This window comes from Cyanistes caeruleus, chromosome Z (genome assembly GCF_971803275.1).
Source record: "Cyanistes caeruleus chromosome Z, bCyaCae1.hap1.1, whole genome shotgun sequence".
Lineage (NCBI taxonomy): Eukaryota > Metazoa > Chordata > Aves > Passeriformes > Paridae > Cyanistes > Cyanistes caeruleus.
In genome coordinates this window covers 10,306,038-10,332,580 of record NC_141732.1, presented here as the reverse complement: position 1 = coordinate 10,332,580, position 26,543 = coordinate 10,306,038, and the positions used below count along the sequence as shown (strand labels likewise).

The 26,543-nt window shown below is 36.8% G+C and overlaps 1 protein-coding gene across 2 annotated transcripts in view; it reads right to left on the bottom strand.

The window, feature by feature from the left end:
- Window positions 1-5,851: 5,851 nt before the first annotated feature.
- The window catches only part of FBXL17 (F-box and leucine rich repeat protein 17), a 271,732-nt gene continuing 251,040 nt past the window's right edge, over window positions 5,852-26,543 (bottom strand). For both annotated transcript variants that reach the window (XM_086868428.1, XM_023943721.2), the window contains 2 exons: window positions 21,400-21,542; window positions 5,852-7,722 (listed from right to left, as the gene is read on the bottom strand). In XM_086868428.1, coding sequence (XP_086724554.1) covers window positions 7,585-7,722; window positions 21,400-21,542 — 281 coding nt within the window. In that variant the 3' untranslated portion in view covers window positions 5,852-7,584. The remainder of the gene's footprint in view (window positions 7,723-21,399; window positions 21,543-26,543) is intronic.

Here is a 26,543-nt window from a genome sequence, read left to right as displayed (position 1 = left end):
TTCACAGGCAAATTTCTTGAGATTAATTTACTGCACATCCTTGCTGGAATAGTTCTCAATCCTTTGCAGATGCAAAGTCACAGAGAGCTGCCTGGATATATATGATTTTACATGCCTTGCAGATAGCTCAGAGATGCAAAATCTGGCTCTCACAGACAGTTGGGAATTTGTGACAGTCCCTGAAGGACTTTGCATCCATAAACCAATGACTGGATTACACTGATCCATAAATGCATTTTTGTCCTATCTCTGGCTAATGTAATCTTCCTGCTGTTAACTGTTTCTGAAGCCACACACAGGAGAACATAAAGGATATGGCATATATTCAAACAGAAAGGTCAACAGGTCATTTGCTCTTTATGCTAGAATTGGAACTTCAATATCTGTAGTTTGAAGAAAGAACTAAATGCAGAAATATTCATTAATCTAAGTTCTGTGTTCAGAAAAATTTGCTAAAAAATAGTGATTCATTCTGACCATAAAGGGGTTTGGTGACAATGTCTGGTCTGGAGTAGGAAATCTCAAGTCATGAACGAGCTGCAGGTTTGTTTGTCAGCAGTTTCCTGCCCTGTAAGAATCCAGGGACCCTCACGGTGCTGTCGCCTCCTGTACCCTCTGTCAGCCTGGCTCAGAACCTTTGGTGCCTTCTCCCATACAGGTACAGGTCCTCTCTCTTGACTGCCTGGCAGCCAGGGAGAGAGGCCAGAGGGAGCTGTGTGTCATGTGGCCCATGGCTTCTGGCTGGGTGAGGGGCTTTCCCTGGCCTCTGCTCCACTGGAAGGCTGGAGAGGAGTGAGTGAGATCCACTGCAGCAGCCAGGGGCTCTGGAGCACAGTGCTGGGCAGGAGCAGGGCTGTGAGCTGGGACACTGAGAAGCAGCTCCTGGTAGATAACCACACCCTGCAAACAACTGGTGAGCCACAGGGCTGTATCTGTGTGAGTAGACTGACCTTGACCAGAACAGATCTCTAGTGCTGAGGCTGACAGACACAGGACAGCTCATGTCTGTGCCATTCAACCTTCCTGCCCTCAGGAAGCCACAGCTGCATCCAGGGAACCCAAGGAGACAGATACTGGGCGTTATTATCAGTGAACTCTTTCAGAGCCACAAGTCACAGGCCAGGAGCACACGTGACAGCCAGACTGACCTGAGAGTCCAGCAGTGCTCCTGGAACAGCTCTTGCTACCACAAGTGCAACCACTGGAAAATACCATGTCCTGGAAAATACAGTGCCTAGCCAAGGCAACTTCTAATGAACAAACCCTTCCATTGTTACTGTTGAGAAGATCATGAAGGCATTTGGACTTTGGACCTCTTTTCAAACTTCTGCAGGGTCATTAAAAAGTAACTTTGTTTTAGATACAACCTTTTTGGTTGCTATTGAAGATTTCCAGGTTTATTTGCTCCCTAATCAGGAAACAAATTCATGCTTTGTTTCTCCTCAGAAAAATGTTTTTTTTTTTCTTCTTTCTAGCTTTTTCATTGACCTCAATATTTGAACATCTTTGAAAGACTTAGGCAAGGTGATTAACATTCACTACATTTATTTCTCATTTGTCTCCAAGGAAAGAAGGATATGAAGCATTTTGCTTTGTGTATAAATAAATACTACTGCCTATTTTGGCTGAAAGAATCCCATCCCTTACAGCAGAGTTTAGTTTATATTGCTTCAGAGACCATGACTCACATAAAGTGGTCCAGAGATTAAAACAACAGCACAATGTTTTAGTCCTTCAAAAGTAAGAACTGAGATGTTGATCTTGGTTCAAGGAGAAGCCAAAGCAAGGCACCTGGGACAAGTAAACTGCGTGCACTGGGAGTTAGTGCTGCTGAGTGTACTCTTGCAGCTTTTTCTAAAAGTTGGTATTTTGAAAACACCAAAGGCTGTAACAAAAAAACTGTAGCAGTTTGCAATAGGGTACATGATGAAAGCATGAGATTATGAAATTTTCAGTCTAGAAGTCTTTATAACTTCACAGCAGCTGGAAATGTCCAATAATCCTCATTGTAAAATTTTTCATTTTAAGACTTCTAATGTTCATTTAAACATACTTTTCATCAGCTATATATAGAAGGACTTGCCCAAATACTGAAGAGGAAACAGTTCAGCTAGCTGTTTTTCTCAGTTTTTGCTCCCAAATAAATCTGAAACACAACCCATTAGTAAAACTATATTAAGCTGAAACACTTGGATTTACCTTATATAATCCTGACAGCCTTTACCTAAACAACCCAACCCTAAACATAAATTATTCTTGCCTCAGTTTCTTTTTGACAGATGTGAAGATGTAGCTGTTACAGAGCCCTGTATTTCCATGCTACCTTACTCCAGCTTGTGAAAGTATCTCCAGTTAAGCAACCACAGCTGCAATGCTGGGTGTGATTCAGCCAAATTTTTAGTGTTAATCTGAGCCTAATGCAAAGATCCAGAGGAACATCTGAACTTTATCACAGTTCTTCAGCAATCCATGTAATCTACAATGATTGCATGTGTGGAAAATACATGCAAGGAGCCTAGCACAGGGAGGCTTTTTGTAAAACAAGACCTGGAAATATAAGACCCCATAAAATATGAGTCACAAAATTTGACTATGTACCTACCCTGTTTAGATTGGCAAAGCACAGCTATTATCACAAAGAATTTTTTGGTTTTTCAGTGGGGCCAATCTATAGTAGTTTGCACATGCTCAAGCTTGGAGCATCTCCCAGGGTGTCTGTGGTTTGAAAAAAACCAGCTTCACAACTTTAATGCTTCTAAGTGACCAGAACTTCAAATAAAAATCTCAGTCACCTATATACCGCCAATATTGCAGGTCACTCAGTGGCAAAGCTGTAAGAATAAAAATTACAGGAGACAAGTTAACATAGATTTATTTTATTGTAATGGACTCTTTAAATAGATCTGCTTTAAAGTGACCCTGTTAATACGGGGTTTCATAAATAAGCAGCATAAACACTCACCTGCTTTAAAATACAAATCTGGACATTTACAAGGTCAGGTATCATCATATTATTTTCAGGCATGCTCTTACCATTGTTGTTTTGCAATGCATTGTTCTGTTAGGAAACATTTCTTTACCAAGAGTGTGGTCAAACAGTGGAACAGGCTTCCTTGGTAGATGACCAACGCCCCAAGCCTGTCAGTGTTCAAGAGGTATTTGGACAATGCCCTTTGCTGCTCAGTGCTGTCAGATAGTTGGACTAGTTGGTCACTACAGGTGCCTTCCAACAGAAATAGTGTATCCTCTCCCTCACCCTCTCCCCTCCCTCTCCTCTCCCCTCCCTCTCCTCTCCTCTCCTCTCCTCTCCTCTCCTCTCCTCTCCTCTCCTCTCCTCTCCTCTCCTCTCCTCTCCTCTCCTCTCCTCTCCTCTCCTCTCCTCTCCTCTCCTCTCCTCTCCTCTCCTCTCCTCTCCTCTCCTCTCCTCTCCTCTCCTCTCCTCTCCTCTCCTCTCCTCTCCTCGAGTCTCCTCTCCTCTCCTCTCCTCTCCTCTCCTCGAGTCTCCTCTCCTCTCGACATAACAGTCCATTTCCTTTCCTTGTTCAAGATCCCATGACCTGAAGAAAGATTGTTTTCAGCTCATTTTCATAAAACCATTGTGTATGTGACCTGCTGCTTTTGTTTTGCTCTTGTCAACACCAGAGTTTTGAAGGATCAGCAAGGCCATAGTTATGTCGATAATTTGCGTGGACATCACTGAGCTCACGAGGAACTCAGCTGAGAGCCTGTTTGGTAATTATTCTTAGCAGGGCTATCTTCTCATTTAACAGAGATTTCAGTTTGTTTTCATAGAATCAAACAATACATTGGGTTTAAAAGATCACTTGGTTCCAATCCCTCTTACACTGGCAGAGACCAGGTTGCTCAGAACTCCATTTGACCTTGATGTCCCCTTGATGGGGCATCTACACCTGCTCTGGCCAACCCGTTCCAGAGCTTCACCACTCTCACAGAAAATAATTTCTTCCTTGTATCTAATCTAAATCTACTCTTCTTTAGTTTGAAAGGAGACCTAGACCTGCCCCTACATGATCTTGTAAAAAGTTCTTTATCTTTTCTTTGGGCTCCCTTCAGGTACTGGAAGGCCAGAGCTACCTCATCCTGAAGCTTTCTCTTTTTTTGGTTGAGGAATCCCAATTCTCTCTGTCTCATCACAGTAGAGGTGCTCCATCCCTCTCATCATCCTGGTCTTGCTACAACAGGTCCATGTCCATCCTTTGCTAGGGAGTGTGAGAGACTGAAATGTTAAAGGTTAATGACTCTATCAGCCACTGGCAAAAGCAGCAGTTGATTTGTTGGAGGCAGATTTGTACACCCAACCAAAGCGGGGAGGAGATATTTTGGTTATGTGGTGGCAAAATCTCTCATCTGCCTAAGAATAACCAAGGTGCATAGGGAGTGAGCCAATGGAGGATGACCACCAGTGGAGGATGGCCACAACAAACCAACATTTGTTCAGCAGCAAACTGGGTTTCGAACCAGGTAAGTGAGAAGGCTGATAAGAAGCATATCCTGTGAGGTGGGATAAACTTTTTACCATGCCCATGTCCTCCCTTGCACAACTGGCTCAGGTGTAAAACTCCCACCTGGGGTATCAGAACATTAACCTGTAGGCTTGAAGATACTCATCCCATCTGAAGGGGCATAACTGGCTCAACTACATAGTTTCAGTATTTGTACTGAAGAAAATATACTCTGTCCTTGTTCAAAGATTACTAGAATTTGCCTAGCACTACACAGAGTACCTCCTAAGAAGGGAGGTATGCCATCCTTTGGCATTTCACTATATTTCCCACTAATTTGGGAGCCTGGGAGATGTGACTTTGAACCTGTGTGAGAAACATCATAGTAGCCATTCCCCTGGGTGAGACAAATTGCACGAAAACACTCCCCTCCACATAGCCTTCAGATGGTGAGAGAAAAGGGAATAACCACCAGGTGAACTATCTGAGTGTTTTTAAGCCTTAACTATGCCTGGATTTAAAGAGTGAATGACTGAAAAGAAATTTTATTTGTCTTTCTCCTATACCCACCTACACCTTAATTAAGAAAACACTTAAGAGCTTGTCTTAGCCTTTCCTGAAAGCTGAACAAGCTCATCCTAGAAATGTTTCTGATAAGTGGTGAGCCACAAGTTACCCTATCTTAATAGCAGGTTCCCACAAAGAATTTGAAGGAAAAAAGGACATTTTTTTCTGTAAAGTAGGCTTTTTGGACCTAGGGAATCCAGAAACTGCCTATGAGTTAGTTTTTGAGTTCACTCCAAGTTTTACATATGAGAAAACAGAGGTAATTTTTATTTTTACAAGAGGTGGTAGCTTTTCTTCCACCAGAATGATATTTCCCCTGCATGACATGTCAAAGATGAAAGAAAGTGAAGTTATTATTTATTCCTCTAAAACTACTTTGGAAACTAATTCATATAAGGAAATTAAGGAACTATCTGTGTCAACACTGCAATTATAAAAACACATTTCCATCTAGAGTTCTTACACCATACAAAACTAAAATAATTAGTCATGGTGAGATCTATAGATTAGTATGTTCATAAAACTGAGAGATGAATAATCAGTAAAAGGCAGAACTACTGGAAGCAATTTAAATGACAGACGTGAAAAAAGATGAGCAACCACACCCATAATATTTAAAAAATACGCAGAGTTACAATACATTTTAGATTAAAAAAGGTCTCTGGATGTCATCTATTTAAACTCTGTTAGTCAAAGCAGGGCAAGTTAACTAAGGATCCTGTCCAGGTGAGGTCTTTCTACTCAGTGATGGAGATTTCAGACTCTCTGTTAGTACAGTCTAAGTACAGTTAGCAGCACAGATAAATGGAAAACATCACATCTTTATTATTTTATTAAAATTTATTGCAAGATCAAAGGTCTCACAAAAAAATAGAAACTTACAAATTGTGTGAATATTTTCAATGCACTCATAAAGAGACATTAAAAGAAAATCCGACTAAGATTCTGTACTATATCTGCAATATAATTCACTGGCTTTATTCTTAAAATATTGTTGCCATTTTGGAGTAAATAAACAGCATAGCATTACACATGTTCACAAGTATTTACCACTTATTTTAAACAAAGTATTTAAGTTTGTTTTTTTTTTTTTTCCAGAGAAATTAGTTCATCCCCATTTTGAAAAGTCTAATAAAACATTCAACATCCTTACTGGAAGGAACGTGAGCTGATGTTTCTGCTGTAAAAAATTATGCTATGGAAATCAACAAATAGCTTCACAGAGTTATACAGCCATACTAAACAAGCTCCTATGTTATGTTGCATTAGGCCTTCTGGATTAGCAAAACATTTTGACAATAATGGCAACTTTTCAGCTGAAGCCTAAGCATTTCATAGTTTGGATTAAAATGCTGTAACCTTTGAAAAACAAATATCCAGTGTTACACACCTGACAACATTCTTAACCAAATGGTAATACTCTAAAGGTTAAGACAACTCCAAACTGAAGCTGCAATGTCTGTATTTTCACAATTCCCTGCTCAAATTTAACTCCTTAGAATGCAGTGTGTGAGAGGGAGGGATAGAGAGGCTGTGTGGTACTAGATTGCTGTTTGGGGTTAAACCATAACAGTCCCACAAAGAAAATAAAACATTCTGTGTGTCTAATTTGGATATTTCCTTGTACACACTATTAAGAAGCCTCTGATCCTACAAAATTATACTGATGATGGGACTCATGTTTAGATGGCCTTCTCAAGGTAAGCACTACTTGCATTGTAAAATCTGCGGGATCCTGTTATTGACGTACACCCATTCATCTGAATTTTCCAATTCATCAACAGAACAACACAGTCAGAGGAGACAAGTTCATTTACAATAGACAGCGATTTTTTTCAGCCATATATAATAAGCATTGCCAACTTATTTCTGATAGTTGGTGTACTCACTTATTCTCTGTCTTCAAGAAGTGTACCTGGTTATTATTGTTAGGGTAAGCAGTATTCTCATTATTAAAATGTCATTAATTAATTATTAATTATTAAAAGGTGGAAAGATTTTAATATTGGTACAGCTTCTTATATTTAAAGAAAAAAAAAAAGCTAAGATGTTGATAAGAAAAAGTTCACTGTAGATTTTCATATTACTTTGTGTCTTAAAACGTCTGGCATAGCTTTAGTAAATAAGAAGCGTCAAGTTTAGTTCCCAGTTTCAACACAGGCCTCTGTTGATCAACTGCACTGGTGCTAGCACTGAGTTACCATTTACAGATCAAAGGAAACACACATGACCAAGGCAAAGTAAACAGAGGAAAACAAGCTTAACATCTATAACTCAAACTATCCAGAGAACTAGTAGGAATCCACTTCAAGAAATTTGCCAAAGGCTTTTATAACTTTTATGCAAACAAAACCACAATGCATTTCCAAAAATTTTGCTTCAATATTTGTACTTAGTTGTACAGTACATTAAGATCAGTGTACAGCTTTTGCCATTTTACTGTAACCTCTGTAAACTCACAACTATATTGCATCATATGAAAGGTTATAAACCCTTCTGCAATCCCCATTAGATATACTGAATGCAGCAGAGTGGAACACGTTGGTACAGAAGGTTAGGAGCCAGAGGACATATTGGGTGTCCAGCCCATTTGATAAGCCCGCTCCAGTGTTCTCTTGCAATCCTGCAGCACAGTACTGAAGGTTATATGTGGATATTGCTGCACCAGCTGCTCCACTGTAGCCTCGTTCACCTGCAACAGAAGAACAGAACCTGTGATGTGCAGAAAGTGAATGAAAAGGGTAACATGAGGCAAGCTAGAAGAATAGACAAACTTTGGACTCCTGGGTGGGCTTGCAGGATGGGGCTCCTCATTGTTACTACAGGTTTGGGTGCATTTATCACAAAATAAATATATAGAATGTAATGTCCGGTTAGAGAGTGAAAAAACCAAAATCAAACCCAATGCTTTGATTACATTGTAAAGGAAAAAGTTTGTCTTGGGTTGCAATGCAAAGTAAGTATTCTATTACCATCTGTTAAAACCAGGTGGGGCAGTGTTCTTTATCTCTTCCACCACCCATCCTCCCTCCAGGGGGAATCTCTTCTGTTAATGGGCCATTGAGTCTCACTGCAGGACTGATAAAATTACATCATCCCATTGGGAGATGCTCCACCCAGGGGGAGGAGCCAAACATTCCTACCTGGATATAATCTGAGGCTTGGAACACCACAGGCAGCCTTTCTCCACTGGATTCCCAGGGGAGAGAGACCAGACCCATCTACACCAGCACTGGATGTTCAGAGGAAAACTACACCCTTCTACAGGATCAGTGTTTCAACAGAAGCACATCTGTCACTCCAGGAGGACTGCAGCCACCATTTAATGGGACTGCTATCAACACCCTGACCAACAGGGAGTCAGGTTGAATTCTGACTCTGTCAGTGGCTTTTTTGTACTACTGCATTTTATTATATTTTATTTTCCTATTAAGTTGTAGGTTTTTTTTTTTTTTTTTTTTTAATACATACTAGTAAAGAACTATTATTCCTGTTCTCATATCTTCACCTGAGAGCCACTTTTTTTCAAAATTATACTAATTCAGATATAGGGGTTTACATTTTCCATTCCAAGGGAGGCTCCTGCCTTCATTAGCAGACACCTGTCTTTCAAACCAAGACAAAGTTTTATAATCCTGCTTAAACAAAATGCTGCCCAGAGTAACAGATTGCTAACTTGAAATAGAAGCTATTTATTCAAAGTTGCTGAAGATATACATTTAAAAATGTGAGATTTTTTTTGGCTTTGGAAAATGAAAATGGATGACATCTATTAACTAACTTGTGGTACAGTTATAGAGACATTTAAAAATGCTGAGTAGTAACTCCACAATTAACTTTACTGAAATGAACCTGTACTGGAGGGTTGCAATCAACAGGTCTGCCACGGAAAGTAATAGATAACATGACTAAAGATGGGAAAAAACACTAGTTATTCTATGTTGCAGGTAGATCAGTTACTCCTTTTTCTAAAATATTAAAGTTCTGCATGTCTTCATCACTTGCAGAAGATTTTATTTTAGCCTTCTTTTGTGAGGATAACACTCAGAATTGGGATCAATAATTAAAACAAACAAGATGGTTGGGTCTGGGATGTCCCTCTTAAATCTGAGATGTCAAAGTTAGCACCTTTGTTCTTCATAAGACAAGGTAACCAGACAAACCCAGCAAAACCTAACACCTTTACAGCTGCAGTGCTGCTAGGGGATTACTTTGTCAATTATTTTAAAGATGATTGCCATCCATATCACAGAGGTAAACAGATTTCTTCAGCCTTTCAACAAATAAAAGAATAACCTAAGAACCATGACTTCTAGTTGGGTCTCTTTGAAATCTTTGCTGAACAGCTGGGCATTTTAAAATGCATTGATACTACAGTTACTGAACCACCTACATCAGCAGCATGTACAATTGATGGCATTGTTTGTTTTTTTCCCTTCAGTGTTACACATTGAAGGCCAAAAGTAAAAAGCCAGACTGAAACGTTTACTACCATTAGAAAAATATGTCTCGAGAATAATATTTTAAAGCATGGTAACCACAGTATCTAGTAATATTTCTGTCCTTAAAAGATAACAAGGAGAGCTTCCTTCTGAACAGTGATTGCACCCAATGACAAGGATAAATGAAAGGTTTAATATCCAGTTCTTCTACTTTGATAATAGAAATACTCAATCTTCATTGGAAGTTTCATCTAGCTGAGACTGACTTGGATAGAAAACTGGTTTAACTTCACAACACAAACTGTACTTCTCTGGTAAATTGCTATGTTACAGTAGTCTTTCAGTGCTGAAAAACAAGAAGTGACTTTTAATAAATCAAAATGAAATCAGAGATAGCACAAGCCCCATAATATTTGATATCTACTGCTGAATATATCCTTGCAAACTGTAAGTTACAATTCACAGAAATATTGTTTGGAAGGGAAGAATCCCTAAAGTAGCAGTAATTTGCTACTTTATGCCTATCCAAAACATAGTAAAAAGTCTCCTTTCATTAGAGTTATGCTGCAGAGACACATGACAGAATCTATCACACTACCGAAAACTTCTCTTAATGGTTAACTCAGGCACAAAAAAGAGGCTTAGAAACAACAGCTGCTTATTTTCCTCTTTCTTGACGGGAAACTCAAAGAAGATGCATTATTTATCTACCAGATAGCTACAAATATTACTAGTACATAGAAGTTATTATGATTTAGCACTTACCTGTTGGGCATTATTTGTTAGGATAGCATGGATATTATGGCTTTAGAGACAGTGTCAAATGCATATTCTCTGTTATATTAAACAAGTAAGGCGAAATAATTTCAAAGATGATGCTCACACACAGGAAGGCAGTAAATGCTCGCCACGTCCTGGTGCATTGGAACTCAGGACACGTGCACAAGGTACAGACTAGCTAGGTTTAAGCTGATGCATTTACTACCAGGCTAACTTAGGCATGGCTCATGACACTCATGAAGACAGAGGATGTTACAATGGTATGTTTTATGGTATGTTTTAGCCTTAAAATCTACAAAGAAGTCTATGGTAAACCACGTTGCACTGTTTGTCCTAGTTTTTGCTGATACAATTACTACTAGATAAAATAATATTTTATAAAAATTGTTGCTATTTGCTATTAATACCTTCTAAACAGAAAAAGGAAGCTTTTGGCATCAATTGCCAAATACAGTTACAAAATAAACAATATGAATATGAAGAAGGCAGATAAAACCATTGCAGAAGTGCCACTGACAAAAACAGCTGTTTTATGACCAAAGCCTAAAGAGTAGAAGCTTTTCTCCATTTTTTGCTGGAGCATTAAGTAAATATTTTAAATTATTAGTCTGATCCTAGGCAATAACTTGTGTTATAATGTGTTGTTAAATAGCAAAGTAATGCCAAGTCCTATGGATGTATTTGGAACCATAACATTTACAGAAAGAAATTACTTTGAGTTGGAAAAACTGAGTTTACTGCCACAATAAAGGACAAAATTATTTTACCAAGCTTCATGACAAATGCTAGAATATATGTAACTTTAAGTTAAATGTAAGTGTTCTTAATCCTGAGAGTAAAAAGCAAAGAGTTAAAAATTATGTCCAACTAAATTCAATATAAGATCACACCACAGTAGAAGGAGAAAAAAAAATTTGGCAGTGGGACAAAAAACCTGGACCTAGAGATGAGAAAAAAGTATACCCTATCAGAAGATTTTGATACCTCTTCTTTGACATGAAAAAGTCAGGTCAGACACTAAAACAGTGAAAAACTTTTAGTATTTAAAACTCTCCATATTATTGGACTAAAACTGCATTATCTGAAAAATAGGAAAAAGGGAAATAAAATTTTATTCCTTACTAATGAATGTGAAAAGTAATATCTAAGTCAACTTTGTAAGTATCCTTGTCATCATTTCCCTAGTGGTAAGATTAAGATGAAAAGAAGCCTTATGCCCAGCCATTAGAACACAAGCTTCTGTCTCTTTGTTAAGAACAGCCTGGCTGCTGATAAAACAAAAGTACTGAATGTCATTTCCAAAATAAGTTCATTACACAAACAGAGCAATTTCCCCTTCTGAGCTTAAACATTCTTGTTCAATGAATGGAAAGTAAAAATCTCCACGTCCTAATATGCTGTAAATGCTATATTTTTCTTTCACAGAACTTTCATTAATCTTCATCTTTTGAGATGTCAAAAGAAAGACTACTGTCTGCAGATAAACTACCTAGATTATCTAATACATAATCATTCATCTGAATTTGAATAGCTCTTCAATTATATTTTAACACATAATGAAAGAATGCAGCCCATATCATTAAGAATGAAAGTAATAGGTTTGTGCAAATCCTGGTCATCAGACAAAAAACCAAAATAACAACAAAGACTGGTTTGAAAATTATTTTTTCTTTCTGAAATAAAAATTTATCCCAGGCCAAGGAATAGACTGAAAAAAAACAAAGGAGAAGATGGGTTACAGAAAATGGTATAATTTTCTTTTACCTCAATTAGAGCACTTCCCTAGAAGTCATAATTTTGAATACTTTTGCTTAAAGACACCTGAACACATATTGCCTATTTCCCAAAAGAAATTACTTGACTTTGTGACAAATGTTATCTGGGGTAGGACCTCCTTAACTTCTTCCTCTAATGACAGAGTGGTTTTGCAGAGAGTATTTAAGTATTGTGAGTGCTAGAGAACATTTCTCACTTGATAATTAGGAGTTCATCTTGGAAAGAGGAACAAGAACATCCTTCTAGTCCATATGAACTGGAACACTGTCAAGAGGATTTTGTGAGTACCTCTTTGGAGAACTTTCATCATCACTCTGCTATGTACAACACACAAAATGTGGCTGAAATGAGAAAAATGGGAAATCAGTGCTCAACACTCTTTTTCTGCCCGTAACAGAAAGCTGGAAACCCCCCACCATTCTGTAAATATTTTTCCCAGAATAAAGTAGCCAACACTTATGAGCTGATATTTTCAGGCTCAGAGTAAACTGAAAGCTACTCACAATAAAATATTCATTCATATTTTGATCTGGCATGGTATATTTACTCATCTAGCCAGTATTTACTGATTTGGTACACCACTTGTCTGACACAGAACACCTTCAGAAATTTCTGTTATGCTATTTTCCACAAGTTTTCATGAAAAATTCAAAATGCAAGTAAGAACAGTTATTAGGTCATTTTATTTTTTTTTTTTTTCCTTTTAAATGTGCTGTGCCATTTGGTTCTATTAGTAATTTCAACATTTCTTTTCTTCAATTTCTAGAATCTAAAATTAGGAATTTCTAAAGATTCCAAAGGGCTACAAATTTTTTTTTTTCAACCTTTTGTTTTCATTTTGTTCCTACAACAGATCTTATTAAACTCAAAGGCTTAATTCAAGTTTTCCTAATCCTGTTAAGGTAAATTAGAGATTATATTTCAAACTATCTGCCAAACTAGGTATTTCTCTTTAATGAGACTGATACCTTTATTCACAGCTCAGGAACAGAAACAGATGTATGGGGGCTTTTCCTAAACTGGACTTTCTTAGTTATACTTCCTTAGCTTGTCTTTAGTTGATACTATGTCCTGGAAATCTTCTCTGGGATTGGATAATCTTTCACTAAATTGCCACAATTCTAAGACTTCCTAATGATCTTCAAAACTGCTCCTATAGGTGCATCAGGATCAGTCTTAGAATGCAGTTCTAACTCTAAAGCTATTAAAATGTGCCAAGAATGTCTCAGTTGTGTTATCTAGAGCAATACTGAAAAGTAAGAGCAGAGTCAGCATCTGAACTACAAGTTTTATGCAGCTCTACACAGTGTATGAGTATTCAGTGTTAATGTAGAGTTTGAGTGGTCTTTTTCAACAACAAAACCTAAAAATATTCACATCTTAATGATTTCAGTTTAATGACCAATTCACTTGATAGTTAAAAAGTTATCTCCATTCCAGGTTAGTAACTACAACCAATAAGCAGTAATATAAATAAAAAAGCTACAGCTTGCAAAACTGGATTAGTGCAAAAGTGCATTACTACAACTTTACACAAAAACCTGCTTATGTCCACTGACCACCATTCAGGGATGAGAGCTGAAGTAATTTCTGCATAGTAACTAACGTAGCCATTGGAAGGGGCATTGGCTGGCTGATTTCTGAGGACAACACAGATTGGTATCTACAGTTACACAACTTTACAAATCAGTCATTAATAAAAATAACAGACTGATTCATAATACCCTGAGTCAGCAATATCTGCACAGAAGGGCATTAATAATACATAGAACTGCTAGCTTAACCTTAAAAATCTAGTACTTCCTAAGAATTTTGGGGAAATTTTAGCAGGTGAGAGATAACATTCAGACCAAAAGATTTTGAGGGCTGTCATACAGATAGTTAGGTCAGAAAAATGGCACAAGTATTACAATTACATTTCTACATACAAAGATTCACAAAATCAATGTCACACAGAAGAAATGCAAATGGATCTGTCTCCAAGGGCTTTCCTACAATATTGTTGACATTTTTACTTATGGAGTGGTATTGCAGCATTAGGCTTACTGAAATTTGTGTGCCCTTCTGTCTCAGTGCTCCACGAAAGCCAAATTTGTATGCAGTGGTCAAAGAAATGACTTTATAGTCATTGTGTGTATCCATAATGATGGATTTGGAAAACACTTCATGTTTGTATTTCTCTAATGTTTAAAAAAAAAAAAAAAATCCAATACATACACACTTAGAGTTATAAGCAAAACATTTTCACACAGTTTTTCTCTTCTGTAAGTTGTACTTTGCTTCCTCAAGCGAGTGTCTTATAAAAAGTGTACTTTGATTTTTTTTTTGCAGCTAATAGTTGAATGAATTATATTCTCAGGTGGCCCAATTATAACTGTTGCCTGTAGCCATAACAAAATTAAAGATTTCTGGAAACGTTTTGTGTGAAGTGCACTTGATCAGCTAAGGCAGACATATTCCACAGAGTTTCAGTGACTGCCCTTATGCCTAGGGGCAGAACCCCTGTTTAGGACTTAAACAAAATAACAGCACTACCAATATTAGCACAATATCCTGTAGTCCAAATAAAGTCCCTTACGGCCTGAGAAAATAATGCATTTTGACTTAGAAAATTATTATTTATTGAAGAAAAGAAGAAAAACAATCACATATGCACACACATACAAACACTCTTGTTTGTAGACTCACAAGTAATGAAATTGGCAAGTATAGTCTGATGTGCTATTATTAGGACATTTGACAACTGAATTGTCTTAAACCTTTAGCAATTAATTACCCATTTATATTTGTAAAGGGGAAGGAGTAGGTAAGCAAGAAATTTCTGCAATCTTTTCTGCCGTGTGAACTGAAATAAATGGAATACACAAATCTTCTTATATTCCATGGCAGCACTTCTGGAAGGATTTCAGGAAGTGTGTCAAGGTTGCTTGTGGAGTACATCTACTTTACATTAGTAAATCTCACCTGAAAGGAGTGAAATTCATTGTTGTGGTTGTTCTCTCATGTGAATGCTGCTGCCTCAAACTGCCAGTCTACTGCAAACTAGCAACACCCATTTCAGATCTCTGTGAGGATGCACCGTTTTCTGCAACACACTATTTTTTACTGAAGTTTTGTAAGTACCAAAGGTTTCACTCTCAATTCTCTTTGCTTATTGTGAGGATTTATTTTTCTATTAGATCAGAGGAACCATTTTGAAGGAGCCCTTCAGTTTGGCTGGTTATTTGGTTTGCTAATTCTGTCCATTTCATCAGATGAATTTCTAGACTCTACCTACAGAATATTTCCAGGTAAAAATATTACCAGCATTATATATTTTCAAAAACTTTGTTCTTATAAAAACTGCAGCTAATAAAGACCTAGGTGCAGTGAAATGACAGTGGTAATTTATGTAGTGATAAATATTCTTTCAGATTACTTTTTGCCTGTTGAATTAATAACATTGAATATTTTCCTTCCTATTTGACTACATTAACAATAATTTGAGCACATTACTGAAATACCTGTCAAAATGATGGCATGTAAAACTAACAGAGAAGTCTTTCTCAAAAGTTGCCAGCTGGCAGAAATAACTGGAAGTTCCAGGGAGCAACGCTTCTAAAATAATTCCTCTTTTTTTTCTAAATTCATAAGAATGCTGACCAGTTCACATTGCATTCTTCCTTAGTAGTTGGCCTCATCTTGATTCTGAACTGTTGATCAGCACCTGAGGGCCCATCTTTCTACTAGAGAATAACACGGTCAGGTGTGTGCTTTTTAAAAACAACGACAATTTTGTTAACTCTGGAAAATTCCATCTTCAGCCCAGTGCCATGGGATTGTTGCAGTGGTATCAGCTTGGAGGATAAAAGTCTTTTAGCAAAGAAACAGTTAAACTAAAAGAGCAAAATCTTTAGCTTGTATAAGAATCTTTTTTTTTTTTTATTTTAGCAGGTGCTTTCATTTACACACATAATAGATCAGTTATCCTAGTTAGCTAGGGGGAAAAAGCTAAAAGTAGTATTGTTAAGACTTTTAAAATTGTTGTATTGAAAACCAAAGTGAAATAAATGCTATTCTTCTTTTGTTGTGGGATAGCTGTGGTTTCCTTCTAATGGGATTCACAGATCTCATGAATCTAAAATCTTCATTATTCATAGAGAGATGTATCAATTGCAGCTCCTACATTATACATATAAAACTTAAAAAAATACAGCAATTCCTTTTTAATATGCAGAAATGTTACTTGAACAAATTATAGTAATTTAAAAGAAAAAAAGGGCTACAGACTTTTTCTTAAAGAGAAGGATTGGATATTTTCATTCGTCTTCAAATCACAAAACCATAATTTCAAATCTCAAAATGAATCCCTTGTAATATAAAAGAAGAAATGGTAGCAATTTGGCAGGTTTTCTGATCAGGCTAATGATAGCATTTTCTGGAAGTGGAAGGCAAATTGCTGTGATAATTATATTAAAACAAGCCATGGCTCTGTATTCTCACTATTCTGCCATTGATTAAGGACAGTTTAGCTCAAAAGTATATTTGAAATTGAAAGATGTATGTCTAGAACCTAGGATATATAAAAAAGCTAATGCTCTTTTTCACTTACCTTGCAGACTAGCTATGCAAATTAAATGCTTGTGAGTGATGGGTAAAAATGTTTCTCTTAAACAACAGTAGCTGCATTCATGCTAGGCTAATGATTTGCAGTCTTCACTGAATATGTGTTTAAAAATTTTTGTAAAACAGGTTTTGTAGAAGAACAAAGTGATAAATTATATTAAAAATCCACATATTGTCTAAAAATCTTGTTCTTACTTAAGATGCAAATGATTTCTTAACTGACCCTTTTCATTTTTCAGAATCATTTATCTTTCTTCCTCTCTCCAGTAACATAAAACAGTTTGTCATTTTGTCAGTTGTACTGGCCATCAACCTCCCTGCTCTAATACCTCAGCAAAACCAGAATAGGAAATATATGCTACAATTTATCTGAGAAAATCATCTGGAATAAACTACAGGCCTCCAGAAATATTTTCATGAAAAGCAACCATCTATTTTTTGAGAAATTAATCTCAAAAAATACAAAGAAAGAAGAAAGGAATAAGGACCAATATGACTTGTTAACTAAGTTGTGTGTTCTCTCAAAGCCAACTTTGTTGGACTCTCTTCATTTCATTCACACATAATGGTGAATATTGAATTTTGTGGCCTCTGTTTTTCAGGTCATTTTTCTGCCTATTTTCTCATGAAATGTCTCCTGCATTTATGTGGGAGCACTGTTGATAACCACTCCAAATTTCACCAGCTACGGGAAAAGGATCTTGAAATATGAAAATTGTGTGTGAGAAAAGTTGCAGGAAGATTATTGTGTCGCATTGTTCAACCAGTCAAGCTATCACCCAGAAAAAAAAAAACAACAAAAAAACCCAACAAATTTTTAGGCCCTACTTCCTAGTTGATACTGAGCCATTTTCCCCAAGGGGAAAGATTTCAAGCTGCCACTATTTAAAGCTGTTTCACTTCTTGTGAGAGCACAAGAAAGAAGTGCTATAAAGAAATCTTTCAAATGAGTTCTAGCAATAAATAGTATAGAGAACATCACCCTTTTCCTTCACTTTTTTTTTTTTTAATATGAAATACAAAATATACCAAAATATCAATAATATAATCAAGTAACTAGAAGAAGTAAATAGGATCTAGATCAGTTTAATGATAGGAATGTAGAGTACACTGTGTTCAGAAAGTAAAACTCAAAATGTGCATTTAAATCTGTTATTTTGATGTAGGCATAATTTTATGCCCTTAGGATGCAAGTAAAGCTCTTAGGAATTCTGATGTCAGTGTTTGTGGGAGGAAAGAAAGCATCCTGTAACTGCCCACACCTTTCTCAAGGTACTTAAAGTAATTAAAGGAAATTGAATTATCTTTAAAATATCCCCTCTCCTAAGCTGTGATAAAAAAATACAGAGCTAGAATTAAAATTTGGTTGAAAGAACAGATAGTCATGTTCTCTTTCTGCTGTGGGGAACTAAAATGAAGTGAATTTAATATTACCCCTTGTTATTCTTTTCTTGGTGTTTACTTGGGTGACAAAGCAAGACCTGCTGTGCCCCTAGGCAGCACCAACCCGCCATGTGCTCTTGCACAGCCACATCCAGTCCTAAAACACAATGTTGGGCTGCAACCCCCAGCAGCACAGCACTCTGTGCAGAGGAGTGGGGAGTCTGTGGTTCCACCCTGTTCCCAGAGCACTGTGAAGAGGTGACACAAAGGAACGAAGCCTGGATTGCTGCCCCTGGGAGAGCAGCACGGCGCAAACACAGGCAGTAACACTGGAATGCAAAACAGAAATGCCTTATCTTTCATGCCTTTTTCCAATTACAAACCTCTAAAATGTCCTGCTTAGGCCTTAAATAACTGCTGATTGTATCTGTCACTGCATTCAAAAGAAATGGAGGCTCAAAATGGCAACATTTTCTCTCTGTGGAACACATGACTTGTGCAGTCCTGAGTGCTGCCTGGTGCCTGCATAGATGCGCACATACCCATGTACACAAACATTTATCTGCACAGTCAATACCCTGTCCTGTGAGAGACATCAGAAGGGAGAAGGGGCCTAGCTGTACTGTTCACGTTGCTATGCAGACAGGTGGGGAATTCTGTTGTCCAGAACACAGGTATTTAAAAATATTTAGAGTCCAGACGGCTTTCACACTTCTGGAGGTCTGGGTGATAGTCTCTCATGTATCCTATCTGATACAGAAAAGTTCCAACTGAAATATATACTCTCATTCTGATGACCTCATGGTAAAGTCAGCATTTTTAATGACATTTCTCAACACAATGTCATCTATTTTAAGGCAAACAAAATATGCTCCTGTGGTGTGCATGTTAGATGGTAGGAAAAATGATAAAAAGAAAGGTCATGGCAATAGCAGTTTGATGAAAAATGAGTAATTTGATTATTTTCATGGTGTGTATCAATAATGCTCTGCATCTACTGAAACACATTGCCTGGAGGCACTTGGATAATCAATGGCATGAAACAGAGACTGTCTTTACCCAGGCTTGCAGCCTCTCTTGATCTTTCTGGGGAGGACCCTTGACGCCTCTAATTTATGTCAAGTGCATATCAAAGAAATTCCAAAGAGCCTGGCTCATAAAGAGTATTTTAGTGGTACCCATTTGAAGTCTACTTACATATGTTACTTATGTAACTGTGTTTAAATACTTCCCTTCCAAATGCCTGGGAATTCTTAGAAAGGCATAAAAGCTACCTGGTACTAGCATAACAGTCATTACCTCAAGGAAAGGAAGTCTGGTTAGAGGGGACAAATCTTCTAACCTCTTCACTGCAAGCTGACACCAGTACAAAGACAAGAATTTTGGCCAACAGGGAGTGTACATAAACCCCTCTGCACCACCCAAGAATTCTCTTTAATGATGTGTTCGACACTGACATTTTTAATTTAATAGAGCAGCCACTGGAAAAAATTAGTTCTGCATGATACTGGGGAGAGACAGTTGAGAACACAATTTTGTTCAGTAATTTCTCTGTTCATTTGCAGTGGAAAAAGGGAGTTGGCATCTTCTAGCTGCCAAAAGTCCCTTAAGTCAAGGATACTTACTTCATTCTGTCTGTGGAGCCATTCTTCCCATCAAGGCTTTGCAAACAAGAAAATATTCCCAGTGGTAGTCCCACTACTACACTCTTCACTGTAACAGCATTTAGGAATTCCTTAAGATCATTTATCTACCATACTTTGAATACTTGCAGATGCGCACACACACTTGCAGGAACACAGTCAACAGTGCTTTTCTGAAGCTTTCTTAAGTAATATTTATTTTTTTTTTTCCTTTTAGCAGTTGACTTTCAAAACACAAAAGATGTTGTATACTCGTCTAAAGAACTAGAAAAGCATTTACCAGCAATTAGAGGAATACAGACTGTAGTACATGTCTACAAAAATTACATATAGTTTAACTTATGAGACACTAAAGCTTGTTTTCAGCATCAAGATAATTGATTTTCTATAGCAGTTGAAGACAGGATAAAATTATTGCACTTATTAGATCCTTGTTGATTTTTCAACATTAGCTAAATTCACAAAATAATTCACATGTGCAGGAGTGGTTAGATGTTTCCTGGTCAGATCTAGTTCCTGAGGTCAAGCTGTTACCCTTTTAACATTCTCTAAGTACATAATCTTAGCACAATCCATCAGAGATTCACACACTCTTTTTGTCTGTTGGCTCTTATAAAACACTAATGTTTAGGAGATTAAGTGGGCTCAGCTCTGTTAGGCAGAACAATTCTTCCAAAGTGCTCAACCTCCTCACAAACTGGAAACTGCATAAGGCTGGCTTTGCAAAGTGCTGTTTCTAACTTTACCACTGACCTGGACATTATTATTATTCCTTGCCATTTGCAACAGTGGGTTTTGTCACTGTCTTCTGGAGTGCACTGTGGAGGATGCAAGGTAATGGTTTGGAGCCTGAAGTTTCTTAGACTAAAACCTGTTTTTCCATAGGGTGTATCCAATCAGATATCCACAGGCCTGAGAGATGCTTATGATGGGCACCACAAGCCAGACATTTTGTTGATGATGGCTGGAAAAGAAACAATCCCTGCAGGGTTATGTGAAGACTTGAGGTCAGAGACTCTGGACCTCCAGTGACTTTTCTTTTAGCTATTTCTGCTGTGTTCCCGGACCTCTTGATCTCCTAAACAGGAACATGATTTCTGAAGGCTATATACAGGGTGAAGTGGAGATGGACTGCCTTTTCCTCTTTTCTTCTAATGATAAAGTGCTGAAACTTAGAGACTTTCTTACTACAAGCATAAAGCTACACAGTAAGAAACTCAGTATTTTTTTTCTCTTTTTAGCATTATGGTTTTATTCAAATCTCTGTCCTTCTGTTTTCAAAACCATGATATATGATCAAGGGCACGGATATATATAGAAAATCACTAAATCACTCTTGAAGTAATGCTAAAGACCTTTTTTTTCCCCCTTTCTCTTCAAGAAACAAAGTAGCCTGTCACAGTTACAACATGACATACCAACCACTTTCAGACAAAAAATATTCAAAACTGTCAGAGGGCAGATTTTACAAAAAACTTCTGTGAGCACCTCAGGCTGTGAGTGTAACCTACGGGTGTATTTTGAAAATCTACGTCAGCAAACATTTATAATGCTCCTACTAGTCCTCTGGGTGCCTTTTGAGCTGCTTATGTGAACACAGCACACCAGAACAGTTGCCACAATAGTGAATACTAAACATTTTTGTTCAGAAAAACATAAACCCTGCTGCCTCCCTGCCTCCCTCCCTCCCTCACACACACAGGAACACTCACAGACAGAATCAGGCAAAAGGCTCCTTACCTGATCACATCTCATCAGTCCCAAGTACCGGAGCGATTTGCTGCGCTGAGCAATCTGGGTGGCTCCACGGTCCGTGATCTCTTTGCACCATCCAACATCAACAGTCTCTATTGTCATGCTGTACCTCCCAATGGCTATCAGAGCTGGAAAGATAGGAAAGGCATGAAATACACAGCTCTGCAGATGGCAAACTCAGCTCCACGCACACACTGAGTAATGCTGAGACTGAGTTTTGAAAAGCAGCTGCCATGCACTTTGTAAATGACATGTTTCATAATTCTGAACTATGTGAAACCCGTCTCTTCAAATTAGGAGTACATACATGAGAAAACACATAAAAACACACAAACATATTTTCCTCTATATTTTTCTATCAAGATAAATAGACCAATTAGCAGACATATTCTATACAAATTCTTTTAATTACTTTTTTCAGAAGAATCAAAGATCAATTAATGAAATTGAAATAAATACAGAATAAAACAGAAAAAATTCTGCCTTGCTCTTCTGAGAAAATAACTGACTTCATACTACTAACACTTTTTTTTTCCAGGAAAATAATACTATGAAAACAGCACTGAGATTAACAGGACATTCTGTGAGTCAATAAAACATGGTTTTAGAAAACCCTGCAGGAAATCTCATGTCACATTCTATAATTATATTCTAAAATTGCATTTTTGTTGTTGTTGTTCATATCAGTGATGCAAGAACAATGGTGTGTCTCACTTTCACGTTTTCTTCAGAAACACTTTTCCAGTAAAAAGTAAAGAAAGAGTTAAAAAGGTCATAAAACCTTTCTTTTAATCAAAGAAAAATTTGAACCTTTATTAAAGGAAAAGAAAGAGGATCTGGAATTTCTGAAGGGGCTGAAAAAAGGTATGCAGGAGAAACCACAAGGGATCTGAACTGGCTGGGAAGGTTTTGTCATGACATGACAATGACACAAAAGATACAAATCACTGGCACCCTGGTCACCATGGACTATAGCACTTTTCAGAAATATGGACTCAGGAAGTCAAGCTGAGTTTTATTAACAGAAATTTTAGCAGCTAAAATCTCAGTTTAAGAAAAAAGGCAGGGTTTCTAGTGGAGAAGTCAGCCACCTGCATATAATCAAGGGGTAGGATGTTCACAGTTTTTAACTCCAGTTATAAGGCAGCTGTTAAAAAGGAAGATGAAGGAGTGACTTATTCCAAGTAATGCGTGTATCTTTAAAGAGTTGATTTTTCAGCAGCTATGGTGCTGTTCTGTTCATGCTACATTCCCAAGTGTCAGAGGGGAAAAAAAAAAAAAAAAAAAAGAAAAGAAAAAATAGAGAAATTACAAAGAGCTGGTAGCTCTTGATATACAAGGTAACAATCTCAGCTAATCAGCATGTAACTGAGATGTAGTAGAAGAGAAAAAAACTCACCTCACCTTCCAGCGGTTCTGCAAAGAACTGTATTGATGATGTACAGCAGTGAGGCTATTTGGATTATTTATAAATATTTAGGTGGACTTGATTAGCAAACAAAATGAGCCAAAAGAGGCCAGAAACATTCTCAGAAGCTGTGGAAGGGGAAGTAGTGCATAATTTCTTTCTTGTTGCAGTTTTGAAAGATGGACAATAGTAACTGAATTTTGTTACTGACATATTGAATGTATGATAAGAGCACCTATGTAGTTTTATTATGGTTTCACTGATATTTGTAGGACAATACCAACTTCCTGGTCTTTTTTCAGCACATCTCTTGAAAGTCCTAATTTTTCAAAAGATAAATATATATATATTTATATATATCAGAAAATAATCTTTGTACTTTTTTTTTAGAAACCTTTTAAAGTGTCACTGTAATAAAAGGTATAGATAATCAGAAACTTTCTGCATACATTTTTCAATAGAAAAAGGTATAGTAATTATAGGTTATTGTACCTCCACACAAAATGCTACAGGCATGAAGTAGCACAAAAAACACTGAAAGACTTTCACTACATTAGAATAATCTAAGTTAATTTGATTCATATTTTGCCACTGTTTCTAAAGTTGCGACCATATTTTACTATTTTAAATGCTTCATGTAATACTGACAAAGAGAAGAAAATCAACAGAGAATACCCTCATGGAAGTGCCATTAAAGACCACTAGAACGCACTGATAAAATCTGTCCCCAGATTAGCAGACATCTCTCTGGAAAACCAAATATTTTGACAAGAGTGTACAATGTTATACTGAAGTCATATACCACTACAGCTCATCTATCAAACCCCGAAGGTATACCATTTGAAAACTCCAGTGACCATATTTTCTGGAAATTTCCATGTGTGCAATTGCACCCTTACAAGAACACTCTGGGTTAGAGAAAAGACACACTATTCAGTTTCTATCAGCATTCAGCAGTGGGAGATAAAGAAAGGCTGTGAGAACGGGTGAAAATGTAACAATGCTTTCACTTGCCTCACATGAAAAATGTGGCCAGGGATTTTCTAAACTGGGGTTTATGCCTCTGTACTCTGATAAGTTCAACTGATCAGTCTTGTAGCCCACAAAACACAACATTCATAACATCCTGTGGCAAGGAATTGTGCAGTTCAGGATTCTCTCCTCTTTCAAAAATCACCTTCCCTTGTGGGAAATGCTGCCTAGAAACCCCAAAAGACTGTATTGACCAGGACTTCTTTATTGCTTCCAGACTTTTTCAAAGCACTGAAGCACAACCTCTCTTAACAAAAGCTTTGTCAATTCTTCCTGTATATGTTGTATTTTATTCACATGTTCACTAACTGCATTCCATATTATAACTAATTCACCTTATAGAGATGCCAGATTTATCAGTTAATATTTTTCTGATCCTTCCTGAAACATTTTTTTGAAATACTTCTGCAAGGCAATCCTGTGGTAGTCAGGCAGGTTTAAGTGAAGGATTACACAGTGCAGCTAGGAGCTTGGCTATTTCATCCTCAAGTTCTTTTACTGAGTACACACACTTCTCCTTTTTGTATGAGCAAAATACTTTAAGCCACAAGTTTCAGCTAAAAAAAAATGGTTGCATTGCTCAAAAGCTTTTCTTCCTCCATACACTTGTCCACAATAATCAGAATACACTGCTATTCTTCAAAAAGTCTGGCAGTAATTTAACAAGGAAACAAGCAAAACCCTTACAAAACTAAGTTTGGATTCTGTGACTTGTGAATTGTAGCACAATCAGCAGTGAATAGTCAAGAGTGTGTTTCAACACTAATGACAGCCAGGCTTAAAAACATGGTTGGTGATCAAAGGGAAGAACCTGACACACTGAAATTAAGTAGAGAAGGATACACAAAAATCCTCCGTGTAGCTTGAAGATGTTGGCTTTGACATATGAACTTCTCTTTTCATTGAATATTTAACAAGGCATCCAATTTTTTTTTTCTCCTTTTTATACTCCCATTTATTTTGGCAAAAGCAAGATATCATATTTCTTTTTCCTGTGCAAGGTTTGTGGAATGGAAATCAACTGATGTACAGCTCCGACTCTGCAGAAGATAAAGTGTAATGTCGCCAACTGGAATTAGAAAATCACCCCTACAGCCTTGAGCTGTAGCAAGCAAAACTGTTTTCTGGTTCTAGCAGTACTTGGTTGTAGCTGAGAAGCTGAAAGGACCAGGTTTGTAGCAAAGGGAAACGTCTTTTAGATGATCAGCTGAAATATGTGAGAAAACCAAACAAATTTCATCCTTACTGCACTACCACTAAGAGCAAATTGTAATTTAATCTCCCTTTATTTTAAACTGATTAAGTTAAACTGACACATGTAAATGCATCTGCTACAACAGACAGAAATGTCTGTCAGAGGAAAGGTCTCTGTTCAGCTGTGCATAACCTGTGAAACCAGACTGCTGTGTGGGTGTTGTCATCAAGTCTAAGGTTGCTACAGCAGAAAAAATAACATACATATCTTTGGTATAAGAAAGAGATATTTGGACTACTCCTAATTTAATTTTTATGTCTGGAAACAAATACCCCAGGTTTTACATAATATTACCAAATACAACTGTTTTTAAATCTCGTGTATTTGAACACAATTAAAGCAAATTAAAGATATTTTTTAATGACATACACCTACTATGCTGTAGAGTGCTTCCTTGATCAATAAATCCTATTTCAATTTAACTGAAAATAAACCTCTGTAAGGCTTAACTGCATTGCTCTTTTCTTCCTGTCATTACCTAAAACGCAAATGTACAAGGCACTGCATTTGGTCAACCTTCAGTGAGGCCTGGACAAAAATGCTTTTAAAAATTAATTATAATTGATATAATCCTTACACCAGGGTATTATACACATATATGCATTCATGCAAAAATAATTTTTGTATTTATTTATTTTATTAATGTCAAAAGGATTTGACATTAGGATGTGCAAGAAATAGAATTTAAAATTTCCAGTCTCTAAAGGTTTTACAGAGGACAAATCAATCAGTCAACCAAGGATTACCAAACAATAGCATTTTACAGAACTTGGTGTTATGTTTTTATTTTTATATGTATACATTATGTAATATATACATATAATTAATATTAATCTACTAATACCTACATAAAACATAACATATACAAAATAAAATATTGTATATTTTAATTTATTATATAGCCAAAAGCTATTAAGGTGGCTTTGACAGTTATCTATTAACTCCTGGGGAGCCTAATTTATAAAAAAACTTTAGAACTTTATGAGAGTTAAAACTGCAATAAGCAGATGTAATAAATATAAAATTGCATAGAAACCAATACATTCAGGTGTTTGAAAAATGGTTTAGTTATTCTCATTTGCCTGAGTTATTTAAAATATGAGTGAAAAAAGCTCTGAAGAGAGAAGAAAATGTTCTGTAAGACAGACCAAAAATGGGCAACCTATAATGTTTTTTCTATATTTTATTTATGTTGTCCTATTGAACTAGAAACAAAGAGAAAGATAAAAATCCTGCAGGTAAATTATAAACATCTGAATGCACTGAAGTTTTAACAGTCACAAAAATTAGTCTGATATTTCATTTTCAGTGATTTGTGGAAAAGAACTTAAAAATTAGCATGCAATTAGACACAAACACTTGACAATTGTAAAATACTGTTGAATATAGACAATACAGTGCTAACTGATTTTAATATATTATTATATCTACAAA